This window comes from Cyprinus carpio, chromosome B23 (genome assembly GCF_018340385.1).
Source record: "Cyprinus carpio isolate SPL01 chromosome B23, ASM1834038v1, whole genome shotgun sequence".
Lineage (NCBI taxonomy): Eukaryota > Metazoa > Chordata > Actinopteri > Cypriniformes > Cyprinidae > Cyprinus > Cyprinus carpio.
This window is the reverse complement of record NC_056619.1, coordinates 6,335,594-6,348,093: the sequence shown is the minus strand read 5'-3', so window position 1 is coordinate 6,348,093 and position 12,500 is coordinate 6,335,594. Positions and strand designations below refer to the sequence as shown.

The 12,500-nt window shown below is 37.7% G+C and overlaps 2 protein-coding genes across 3 annotated transcripts in view; one reads left to right on the top strand and one right to left on the bottom strand.

Moving 5' to 3' along the window:
* Nucleotides 1–10,470, bottom strand: part of LOC109099347 (AP-4 complex subunit beta-1-like) — a 12,429-nt gene extending 1,959 nt beyond the window's left edge. Inside the window, exons 1-10 of the mRNA XM_042750643.1 lie at nt 10,333–10,470; nt 9,789–10,024; nt 8,706–8,930; nt 5,170–5,300; nt 3,423–3,570; nt 2,220–2,716; nt 1,056–1,139; nt 775–878; nt 462–669; nt 1–137 (exon numbers count right to left, since the gene is read on the bottom strand). The exon at nt 1–137 is cut by the window's left edge and continues 136 nt beyond it. Coding sequence (XP_042606577.1) covers nt 1–137; nt 462–669; nt 775–878; nt 1,056–1,139; nt 2,220–2,716; nt 3,423–3,570; nt 5,170–5,300; nt 8,706–8,930; nt 9,789–9,901 — 1,647 coding nt within the window. The 5' untranslated portion in view covers nt 9,902–10,024; nt 10,333–10,470. The remainder of the gene's footprint in view (nt 138–461; nt 670–774; nt 879–1,055; nt 1,140–2,219; nt 2,717–3,422; nt 3,571–5,169; nt 5,301–8,705; nt 8,931–9,788; nt 10,025–10,332) is intronic.
* Nucleotides 10,471–12,037: 1,567 nt separating this feature from the next.
* Nucleotides 12,038–12,500, top strand: part of LOC109099211 (UHRF1-binding protein 1-like) — a 29,226-nt gene continuing 28,763 nt past the window's right edge. For both annotated transcript variants that reach the window (XM_042750401.1, XM_042750400.1), the window contains exon 1: nt 12,038–12,252. In XM_042750401.1, the coding sequence (XP_042606335.1) occupies nt 12,209–12,252 (44 nt within the window). In that variant the 5' untranslated portion in view covers nt 12,038–12,208. The remainder of the gene's footprint in view (nt 12,253–12,500) is intronic.

Sequence of the window (12,500 nt, the reverse complement as noted above, 5' to 3'; positions counted from 1 at the left end):
TTGCCGTCCGGTGAGAACACTCATGGACGGATCGGATTTGGGTCCGGTTACAACCTTCCTCGTCTCTTCAACTCCCCGCTGAAGAAGTCTGTAGTACAGCAAAGCCCGGTCACGCACACACACGTCGCTCTCTTCCTCTGCGGTAGACCAAAGAAAACAAGAAGCTCTTGACTAAATGTGTCAAAGGAAAACAAAATACCAAGAAGGGCACATCTGTGACCATTTCTCAGAATGAATCACACAGACTGAAAATAAACTAAAATGAGAACGGAAGAAGGGCCTGTGGCACAGTTTCTAAAATACTATGTGCACATAAATGACTAACATAATAGACTAATATATACATAGACTACTATTTAGACATATATATGTGACCCTGGGGCACAAAACCAGTTTTAAGTCGCTGGGGTATATTTGTAGCAATTAGCCAACAATACATTATATGGGTCAAAACTACACACCAATACAGTAATGTAAAAGGCGGCCCAGCATGTCTTGAGTCTCAGCGGGGCGGCACAGGAACATCTTGACTGCGGCGGTCAGCAGCTCCATCTTCACAGCCGAGGACAGCTCAGTCTTCAGCCCGTCTATGTAGCCCTCCATCACATAGGGGGCGCTACTGATTTGATCACCATGTTCTCCCAGAAGCCATAACAGAGCCTGCTTTCCCTGAGAAAAACAGTGAAAGGGTTTATCCTTCTCTGATAGGTCAATCATAAATTTGTAAAAAAGTGGCAAACACAGCCTGCTTGTTGTAGATGGTCATCATCTCACCTCACTGTCTTGAGGACTGTCAACACAGGCCCCTACGGTCTGACACACAGCGGCTGTACTCTGAGGACAGAACCACACCAAATCCCTGAACGTCTGGATCACGGCTAAAGACACACACAAGGACAAACAAACTGTTATTCAAGCTGGAGAAAGTGCCTACTAAAAGGTTTTTGAAAAGCAAACAGTACCTCCTTCAGAAACAAATGACTCTCCTTTATTCATTAACTAGAAGATATAAAAATCACAGGCATGCACAGGTGTGGCTCAGCCTCCTCTCATACCTGACGTGATGTGATCCTGTTTCAATCCCAGCAGTCCGGTCAGGATATCCAGACACTTTTCACTGTATGTTCGTGCAATACGACCTGAACAAAGAGAGAGAAACATTTTTCCTTAAAAATGTAGAAGTAACAGTAAAAGTCATTTCAGCAGGAAGCTGTGATGATAAATGAAAGAGTGTGATTTATATTACAGGACAAGCGATATGAAATGCCATACCGCCTGCTGTGGAAATATTACATTTAATAGTTAACCATTATTATAAATACTTAACAATATAAAATATAATATTTTATTTAACATAAATTAAAACAAAGCCATTAAGGATTAAAATTCTGTCTGTTTAGAAGTATATGTATTTTTTTATTACGTATTTGTACATATCACTTTGTAAGGGCACAGATTGTGTCCCTGTACTTTTGTGAAAACAAAGGTTCAATTCCATAATAAATATGTAAGATAAATTATTATATCTTAGCACGCAGAAGCTAATTTTAATCAAATCTCTGTACTACTAATACCCTTAAATTGTTATTTTTGCCTGTGCTGATCAACTGTATCTAATTAGAATCATACATTATAATAAATAATATATATATAAAAAGTAAAATAAATATTAAAATTATTAAATACATATTATAATTATATTTTTTTACAATGAATTGATGTTAGAATGATATTCAATTAAATGTATAAAACTATCAAAAATCTTTATACTTTTTTTTTTTTACAGAAAAGGAATGATTACTTATTACTTTGCATGCAACCCAGTAACCATTAGATTTTCTCTTTTAAAAAACGGCAAAATAAAAGGGCAAAAAACAAACAAACCCTGATTTAAACTCTGTTACCCATTTTAGTGTTTATTTATTTATTTTACATTAATATAAAAATAAATCAATTAAATTTGTTAATTTACAAGGCATTACTAAATGCAATGAAATCAGAGAGGATTGTAAACTATATTCAGACAAAATTTTAATAACAGGGTTGAAAAATCACAAAAAAAAAATTAGGCACCTCATCATGTTTAAAAAATAAATTAATTTGCCCCTTAATTGTGCAAAATGCCTACAACCTCCAATTTGACATTTGCTTCTCAAAATGAAGTTTCTGTATTTTAAACATTGTTTAATCAGTTGAGAGAAACAAACAGCATCTTGTACCTATAGCGGCAATGGCTGCCTGGGCCAGTTCAGGAGACACATCAGTGCAGTAGCTTCTCAGCTCCTCCAAAACCAAAGCCACATTTTCATCATTCACCAGCTCCACCAGGATCTCCATCTTGCGAAACTTAATGTAACTCGGTTCAGAGTATCCACAAAAGAAGCGTTTGTAATGCGTGCCAAAAAGGCCCGGCTGACTCCGCATGACCTGCTGTACGTGACAGAGGCCAGCAAAGCGAAGCTCGCGTGACGCAGCCCCGCAGGTGGCCAGCAGGGGCGCACTTGTGCGCAGAAGGGCGTCGGCCTGCACAGTCGGGTGGGCGGAGGCTAAATGAAGGAAGAGGCGGAGCGTGGCAACTGCGACGTGTGCGTGAGAGCTTAGGAGGAAGGCATCTAGTAGGCTGAGGATGTCGAACAACTCGTCGTCACTACGAGGACGGTAGCGTAGCAGGAATGTGAGGACTTCACTCTGAGCCCAACTGTCCAGGTCCTTCATTCTGAAAGAGAAAACACATCAAAAATTCAGTCATTAGACAATCTGTTAATAGGCTTGCATTTTGCTTTTGAAAGCCTTTGAAAACATTTTGCCATGCAAATAAATAATTAAATTAATTAAATTAAATTAAAACTAAACAGAACAAAACTACTAAAACCTAAACTAAGATTGAAATTAGAACTCAAAATATAAAAACAAGAGCACACTGAAAACTGATAAATACTATAATAGTATATAAATATAACAGTGTTATTTTAATATCATTTATATACGATTATAATTTTTATTAATATTTTGAATCAGTTTTTATATTTTAATTAACTATTTTTTGTGTCTGTTTTTTTTTTCAGTTTTAGTTTTAGTCATTTTAGTACATCATCAAGTTAAACTTAATTTAAATGAGAACTGTTGCCTTGGCAACTAGGGTTTTTTTTTTTTGTAATGTAAGTAAGCCTAAAATAACAAATTAATGTATTTGTTTATTTTTTTGTTAACTATTAAATCCTGAAATAGCCTAAAATAACAAATATCTCATATAAATATAATATAATACATTTACAAATTAGTAATTTAGGATTTTTTTTAAATATACTGTAAAATATACTGAAACTTCATTGAAATGCATGAAATATCAAAGGCATTAAACTAAAAAGGTTGAAAAGGTTTTTTTTTTTTGTTTTTTTTTAAATGGCAAAAATAGCACAGACCTGTTGAGAAGATGATGAGCAATGGGTTTGTTAATAACCACACCCCCCTCATCTTTGAGAATTTCCTCCAAGGCACGAAGACAGTTCACTACAACCACAGGGTCCGGGTCCCTCAGAAGAGCATACAGCTCATTCACTATAGTGCCATCTAAACAATACACATCCAGAGCATTTATTTACATGTATTCAGCTGGCAGACACTCACACATATATTAAAAGAAACTATGTATTTAAAGGAAAAGTTCACCCAAAAACTAAAATCTGTTTAGAATCTTAGCATCACTTGCTCAACAATGGATGCTCTGCAGTGAATGGGTGCCGTCAGAATGAGAGTCCAAACAGCTGATAAAAACATCACAAAGATCCACAAGTAATCCACACCACTCCAGTTCATTAATGTCCTGTGAAGCAGAAAGCTGAGCCTTTGTATGAAATATGTCTATATATATATATATATGGATCTCTCATTGGAGGAAGCATTATTATGAATCATGGACTGGTTTTCTGGCCAGAAGTGACAGTCTGAAGTTAAAAATAATAATAATAATAATGTCTTGATGGATTTTTTTTTTTTTTTTTTACAAACACAGCTTTTCTCTACACAAGACTGATGGACTGGAGTGGTGTAGATTACTTGTGGATTATTCTGATGTTTTTATCAGCTGTTTGGACTCTCATTCTGACGGCACCCATTCAACTGCAGAGGATCTGTTGATGAACAAATGATATAATGCTACATTTCTCCGAAGCTATTTCCATGAAGAAACAAACTCATCTACATCTTGGATGGCCTGAGGGCCATTTTCGGCTAATTTTTATTTTTGGATGAACAGAACTGTAATGCAGACATTCTACATTCATTACATAAAAAACATTATCCAGACTATCCAAGGCTGTTCAAATCCCCTGAGGATACACACCCTGCACATTTAGGAAATACAGGAAATGCTATTGTACTGTACTGCTGTTTAGAAGCATCATGATAAACATTTCCTAGATTTTCCTCTGCTTTTGATAAAAAAAAGTGTCTGTTTTCAACAAAAATGCAATCCAACAGGTTGTCTACAGATATGTGATGTGTTCTGTTGAAAATATGTAGTTTGTAGTTAAGAATTCTTCACATGCTGTAAGTCATCAGAGACGCTGAACCAGAAACATTCCTTTAAAGGGAACAGTCTGACCTAATATCACGAATCTCTCTGCTTATGCCCATTTATGCACATGTATTAAAATAAGCAAGTAATATTTATCACATTATCCTGAGCGAATGTGACCCCTGGAGCACAAAAGCAGTCTTAAGTCGCTGGGGTATATTTGTAGCAATAGCCAAAAAAAAAAAAAAACATTGTATGGGTCAAAATGACTGATTTTTCTTTTATGCCAAAAATCATTAGGATATTAAGTAAAGATCATGTTCCATGAAGATATTTTGTAAATTTCCTACCGTAAATGTATCAAAACTTAATTTTTGATTAGTAATATGCATTGTTAAGAATTCATTTGGACAACTTTAAAGGCGATTTTCTCAGTATTTGGATTTTTTTTACACCCTTAAATTCCAGATTTTCAAATAGTTGTATCTCCGCCAAATATTGTCCAATCCCATTAAACCATACATCAACGGAAAGCTTATTTAATCAGCTTTCAGCTGACGTATAAATCTCAATTTCGAAAAATTGACACTTTTGGTTTTGTGGTCCAGGGTCACAAATGTAATAATTCAGATGAACAGAATACTTGGCTCTACCGATCTCGGTGTTGGGCTGCAGACTGTGCATTTTGGCGCAACCAAGCACAGCGACTCTCCTTACGTAACTGGCCTTGTCCCGCAGACCAGCAACAATGGGCTGCTCTATGTACTCTGTCATTCCCGGCATCCTGAAAAGCAAGCAAATAAAAGAAGAAAATAACTAGGCTGCTTGGTTGCAAGGTGACTGCTCGGGTGTTGTTAGGTTGCTGTTGTTGTGTTGTTCTGAATGGTCTCTAGGTTGTTGCTAAGCGATTCTTAAGATGTCCTGGGTGCTTGCTAGTTTATTACAGTGTTCTGAACGGTTGCTAGGGTGTTGCTAAGGTGTCTTGGTTGATTGCTAGGGTGTTGCTAAGATATTGTTGTGAAGTTCTGGGTGGTTGCTAGGTTGTTGTTTGTTAGGGTGCTAGAAGCCAGATTGTTGCAGTGTTGTGGAACGTTGCTGGGACATATCTTGGCTGTTGTTGTGGTGTTCTGAATGGTTGCTAGGTGATTACTAGGGTGTCTTGGGTGGTTTTTAGGGTTATGGTTGCTAAGGGGTTGCTAAGGTGTTGCTACACTGTTGTTTCGCTGTGCTTTTAGAGAATTCCAATGTCAAGTTTTGCTAGGGTGTTGCTTGTTAGAGAATGGCAAGGTCAAGTGTTGCAGTGTTTGTTGCTGGGGCACTGTTTGAATGTTCTCGCTGTCTTCTGGGTGGTTGTTAAGTGACTGCTAAAGTGACCTGGGAGGTTTCTAGGGTGTTGCAAGGCTGATTGTTAGGGCATTGTTAATGACTCCTAGTGTGTCTTGGATGGTTGCTAGAGTATTGCTTTTTAGGGTGTTGCTGGGCTGCTGTTGTGTTCTGAATGTTGGCTAGTTGATTTGCTGGTTGTTCCTGTGTGGTTGCTAGGATTTTAATTGTTAGGGTGTTGCTAAGATGTTGTTACAGTGCTTTAAGGTACCCTGGATAGTTGCTATGGTGTTGCCTGTTAGAGTGTAGCAAGGCAAACTGTTACAGTGTTTGTTGCTGACGTATTGTTTGAATGATGTCACTGAGTTCTGTGTAGTTGTTAGAGGGTTGCTAGGGAGTATTGGACGGTTACTAGGGCATTACTTGTTAAGTGAATGGTTGCAAGGGTGTTGCAAAGTGATTGCAAAAGTGTCCTGGAAGGTTGCTAGGGTGTTGCTTGTTAGCATGTTGCAAGGCTGACTGTTGTGGTGTTCTGGATGGTAGCTAGGGGGTTGTTAGGTTGTCTTGGATGGTTGCTAGGCTGTTGTTATGTTCTGAATGCTTGCTAGGGTTGCTGAGTGATTGCTAGGGTGTCTTGTATGGTTGTTAGAGTGTTGCAAGGCTGACCGTTTCAGTGTTCGTTGCTGATGCATTGTTTAAATACTGTTGCTATGTTATCGGTGGTTGTTAGGGTATCTTGGATAGTTGCTAGGGCACTGCTTGTTAAGCTGTTGCTATGCTGTTGTTGTAGAATTTTGAATGGTTGCAAGGGTGTTGCCAAGATGTTTTTGCAGTATTCTGGGAGGTTGGTAAGTTACTGCTAAGTGATCACTAAGGTATCCTGGGTGGTTGCTAGGGCGTTGCTTGTTTGTTGCTGAGGCACTGTTTGAATGTTGTTGCCATGTTATGGGTGGTTTTTATGGCACTGTTAATGACTCCTAGTGTGTCTTGTATGGTTGCTAGATCGTTGCTTGTTAGGGTGTTGCTAAGCTGTTGTTGTGTCATGAAGGCTTGTTAGGGTGTCTTGTGTGGTTGCTAGGATGTTGCTTGTTAGAGTGTTGCTAAGCTGCTGTTGTGTCCTGAAGGCTTGTTAGTGTGTCTTGTATGGTTGCTAGATCGTTGCTTGTTAGGGTGTTGCTAAGCTGCTGTTGTGTCCTGAAGGCTTGTTAGAGTGTCTTGTGTGGTTGCTAGGATGTTGCTTGTTAGGGTGTTGCTAAGCTGCTGTTGTGTCCTGAAGGCTTGTTAGTGTGTCTTGTATGGTTGCTAGATCGTTGCTTGTTAGGGTGTTGCTAAGCTGTTGTTGTGTCATGAAGGCTTGTTAGGGTGTCTTGTGTGGTTGCTAGGATGTTGCTTGTTAGGGTGTTGCTAAGCTGCTGTTGTGTCCTGAAGGCTTGTTAGGGTGTCTTGTGTGGTTGCTAGGATGTTGCTTGTTAGGGTGTTGCTAAGCTGCTGTTGTGTCCTGAAGGCTTGTTTAGGGTGTCTTGTGTGGTTGCTAGGATGTTGCTTGTTAGGGTGTTGCTAATGCTGCTGTTGTGTCCTGAAGGCTTGTTAGGGTGTCTTGTGTGGTTGCTAGGATGTTGCTTGTTAGGGTGTTGCTAAGCTGCTGTTGTGTCCTGAAGGCTTGTTAGTGGTGTCTTGTGTGGTTGCTAGGATGTTGCTTGTTAGGGTGTCTTGTGTGGTTGCTAGGATGTTGCTTGTTAGAGTGTTGCTAAGCTGCTGTTGTGTCCTGAAGGCTTGTTAGAGTGTCTTGTGTGGTTGCTAGGATGTTGCTTGTTAGGGTGTTGCTAAGCTGCTGGTGTGTCCTGAAGGCTTGTTAGTGTGTCTTGTGTGGTTGCTAGGATGTTGCTTGTTAGGGTGTTTGCTAAGCTGCTGTTGTGTCCTGAAGGCTTGTTAGGGTGTCTTGTGTGGTTGCTAGGATATTGCTTGTTAGGGTGTTGCTAAGCTGCTGTTGTGTCCTGAAGGCTTGTTAGGGTGTCTTGTGTGGTTGCTAGGATGTTGCTTGTTAGGGTGTTGCTAAGCTGCTGTTGTGTCCTGAAGGCTTGTTAGGGTGTCTTGTGTGGTTGCTAGGATGTTGCTTGTTAGGGTGTTGCTAAGCTGCTGTTGTGTCCTGAAGGCTTGTTAGGGTGTCTTGTGTGGTTGCTAGGATGTTGCTTGTTAGGGTGTCTTGTGTGGTGCTAGGATGTTGCTTGTTAGGGTGTTGCTAAGCTGCTGCTGTTGTGTCCTGAAGGCTTGTTAGAGTGTCTTGTGTGGTTGCTAGGATGTTGCTTGTTAGAGTGTTGCTAAGCTGCTGTTGTGTCATGAAGGCTTGTTAGTGTGTCTTGTGTGGTTGCTAGGATGTTGCTTGTTAGGGTGTTGCTAAGCTGCTGTTGTGTCCTGAAGGCTTGTTAGGGTGTCTTGTGTGGTTGCTAGGATGTTGCTTGTTAGAGTGTTGCTAAGCTGCTGTTGTGTCCTGAAGGCTTGTTAGGGTGTCTTGTGTGGTTGCTAGGATATTGCTTGTTAGGGTGTTTCCTAAGCTGCTGTTGTGTCCTGAAGGCTTGTTAGGGTGTCTTGTGTGGTTGCTAGGATGTTGCTTGTTAGAGTGTTGCTAAGCTGCTGTTGTGTCCTGAAGGCTTGTTAGGGTGTCTTGTGTGGTTGCTAGGATGTTGCTTGTTAGGGTGTTGCTAAGCTGCTGTTGTGTCCTGAAGGCTTGTTAGGGTGTCTTGTGTGGTTGCTAGGATGTTGCTTGTTAGGGTGTTTGCTATGGTATTGCTAAGTAATGACTAAGGTGCCATGAAAAGAGCACATCTATGATATTCTGGGTCTAGACAGACAAAAAGAGCACACAAACCTGAAGTTGCACATGTTCCTCAGGGCCAGCCCTCGCACCATGGGATTGGGATCAGCGCAGTCCTTACGGAGCGTGTTGATGGCCAGCAGCGCCAGGTCAGGCTTGTCACTGGCATACGTGCACATGTACAGATAAACCAGCTTCTTCTGAACAATGTCCACTGTGGCACTGGCTTTCACCATGTCCATAAATAAAGCAGAGACATCCAGGCCCTGTGTCATGTACCTTCGAAGAAACAACATTTCACAAGTTCTGAATTAGCTACGGTGGAATTATCCAATTATGACTATTACTAAATTTAGTTTAATATTGTAATCTAATTATGATGGAACTAGAGATGTGCAGTATAATAAATAATGACTTAAATGCTGTTCTGTTTCTCACAGAAAGAATCTACTGTTATTGCAGCTTCACAAGGCTTGAAAAATATGCTTCACAAACTACTTCATGATCATTTTGAATTCAGGACTTCCCACAAATTTTTAACCAACAATCTTACATGAGCTTTCCATAAACCAACCACATGATGTGACTACTGGATAATAATTACAGAATAAGATTTTATTTGCTCATAAGTCATTCAAACTGATTTGTTGGTTTGTTGGTTTAACGCCATTCCAGTTTCTGTAGCTATTATGAGAAATATTATGGCGTATTATAGGTTTAGATGGTCTTATACTTTTATCTTTACAGATTATCTTTTATGTTTAGATGGAATTTGAACTATTTATTTTTGCTAAAAACTCCAAAACTGCATTTGGCTTAACTCTGTTAAAAATCTCTTCAAAAATGTATTCAAACTGATTTGAAACTGGTTGGATGTCTTGTAAACAATTTATATTCAACACAATACACAAGCGATATCTAACTGCCACATTATTTACACTTTTTTAAACATTTTATTATTTTCAGTGATGATTTAGGCATGGAAGTACTATTTTAATAGTGGCTATTAATACTGGATATGATATTTACAGGTTTTTTTCATGATTGTTTGGTGTTTTTTTGGAGGTTGACGACTCCAGTCTCCATTCACATTCACTCAAAACGGTCTCCTTCATTAAAAACAAGGTGATCACGGACCTGATGACTTTGGTGATGTAGTTTTTGTAGCGGAGGCGGTCTGCTTGAACATTTGGATTGGACAGAGCTCGCCGGAGCTCTTTCACCACCTCCTCCGAGCCTAAATAAGGCATTGTGTGGGTCCCTCAGGGGAACACAGTCTGAACAAACTCAACTCAAACTCGAGTTCCTCGTTCCTTGTGAACCTGCTGGTGTTGTACTGTAATTATTCTTCAGTGATGTCTTCTGGTTTGTGCCTGATCATAAGAAAAAATATCATAAATCATAATAAGAGTCAGTCTGACAGCACAATAACACACAAATTAAATAATCTCCACCAAAACAATTAATAATCATAATCAATCCTAATTACAATCAGCCTGACAGTACAGTAACAGACCAACATAAATGTAAAGACCGGGATATGACAGCTTTCCGATTTAATACACTGCCATTTGTTTAGCTCGCATCTATTTAGCAATAGATTTATCATCGCAGTTTCTAAAAGAACAAATACGCTTTTGGCACACATAAAGGGCAAGTAAGACATATGTGTGTAACATACCTCCTGTATCACTTTAAAAACAGTAAATTAACATATAATCATCTTAAAATAACAGCGAGAACTGACTATTAGAATCCATCGGAGCGTATTTATATCAGGAAGCGTGAAGCCCGAAATCAGCTATTTTCTTCCTCTCAAAGTTTCAAAATTAAAGCCTTTTGACTTTTTGAGAAAAAAAAAAAAAGGCTATATATATATATATATATATATATAGGGCTGTCAAATGATATATATATATATATATATATATATATACTAGGGCTGTCAAATGATTAATGATTAATCACGATTAATCACATCCAAAATAAAAGTTTTGTTTACATAATATATGTATGTGTACAGGGTATATTTATTATGTATATATAAATACACACACATAAATTATATATTTAGAAAATATTTACATGTATATACATTTATATATTTATATTCTTATATTTTATATTATATATAAATATATTTAATATATAAACATAACATATTCTTCTTAAATATATACATGCATGTGTGTGTATTTATATATAAATATACACAGTATACACACACAAAATATTAAAAAAAAAATACAACCAAAATGGGTAATAGGGCCGCGGCGTTAACTGCAAGTCAGTCGTGAAACATAAATATATATAACATACACACGAACTAATCTGAATTATAAAATAAACATTTACCTGAAATATATCTACCATAAATATCTCAATAATTATAGACAATCTAAACTTATAAGCTATAAACTCTCTTTTTCCATTTTAAAATTTAAATAAAAAAAATGAAAATTACCTTTACATAATATTATTTTTCTTGATGAATAGTTGACCTTGAGGGGGGATGTAAAAGAGCTGAATTTATCGGGTTTTCTTTGGGTATCTTTTAGGTTTGGCCTAACAGCAGAACGTAAATTACAATTACATTATGTTGTATTATTGCATTTATATTTTTTTATATTGTGTATTTTTATTATTTTATATTTATACTTTAATAATTTATATTTACATTATGACATGCTTTATTAGAAAACTATGTAAAGCTTTTTTATTATTTTATATTTATACTTTAATAATTTATATTTACATTATGACATGCCTTATTAGAAAACCATGTTAAGCTTTTTTTTATTATTTTATATTTATACTTTAATAATTTATATTTACATTATGACATGCCTTATTAGAAAACTATGTTAAACTCTAGTCATTGGCGTCTTTGATGCAGTAGGAGTAAATGGCAAAGACTCTATATTAGCAGTTAATTAAATGTATGTATAAAACTCACATTTTCTACCTGAAAAAGTTTAGCATAACTATAAAAAAGTATTAATGAAATTTATAAATTACCCAAGTAGTTATATATGATTGTGTTAAGTATATTTAAAGTGAATTAAAATGAGAAGTATATATTTTTAAGTATATATAAGTTGGAAATTAGAAGTTTGCTGAGGCCCCCTAGTGGTTGAGTCTACTTTCTGTAAATTCACTCATATATATTGATATTATTATTATCCATAGCACTGTAAACATATGTAATCTGTGTGTATTTTAAATATTCTGACTTAACAAGTCTTTTATATGTTTTCATATTTTCTCATTTTTATTTGTTTATATGTGTGCATTGGAAGCTTCATTACCAAGTAAAAGTCATTTTATGTGTAATAACCTGTTTTTATACAGTCTATGGTAATAACACGTGTCGATACGGAGGTCTTTTATTTTGGCACGCGGTCGGTGCGCGGTGGCCGTCGCTAGGCGGCGCTGGACAGCAGCAGCAGCAGAGAGTCGTGAGCGGCGTGTGAGTGTGTGTTTGTGTGTGTGAGAGCGTGTGTGTGTCAGCGAAAGATTTCTGAAGATGCTGGAGAGGTAGTAGCTAGTCTGACGGGATGGCCGGAATCATCAAAAAGCAGATCCTGAAGCACCTGTCCAGGTAAGATGCGCGTGGAGAGCGTCGTGTTGTGATCGATCAGCGTCTGTGTCTGTGTTAGTGTTCGCCTCGGATGACTGACTGAGTGTTATCACGGGACTCTCACACCGCTCATGCACTGCACACACAGCCGCTCAGTGCAGCAGAACCTGTGCTTGATGCATCTGTAGCTCGGTTAGCTGACAGGCTAATGACTGCAGCACCACTGCTGGAATCAACAACACACGAGACCTGCACACTAACACAACACT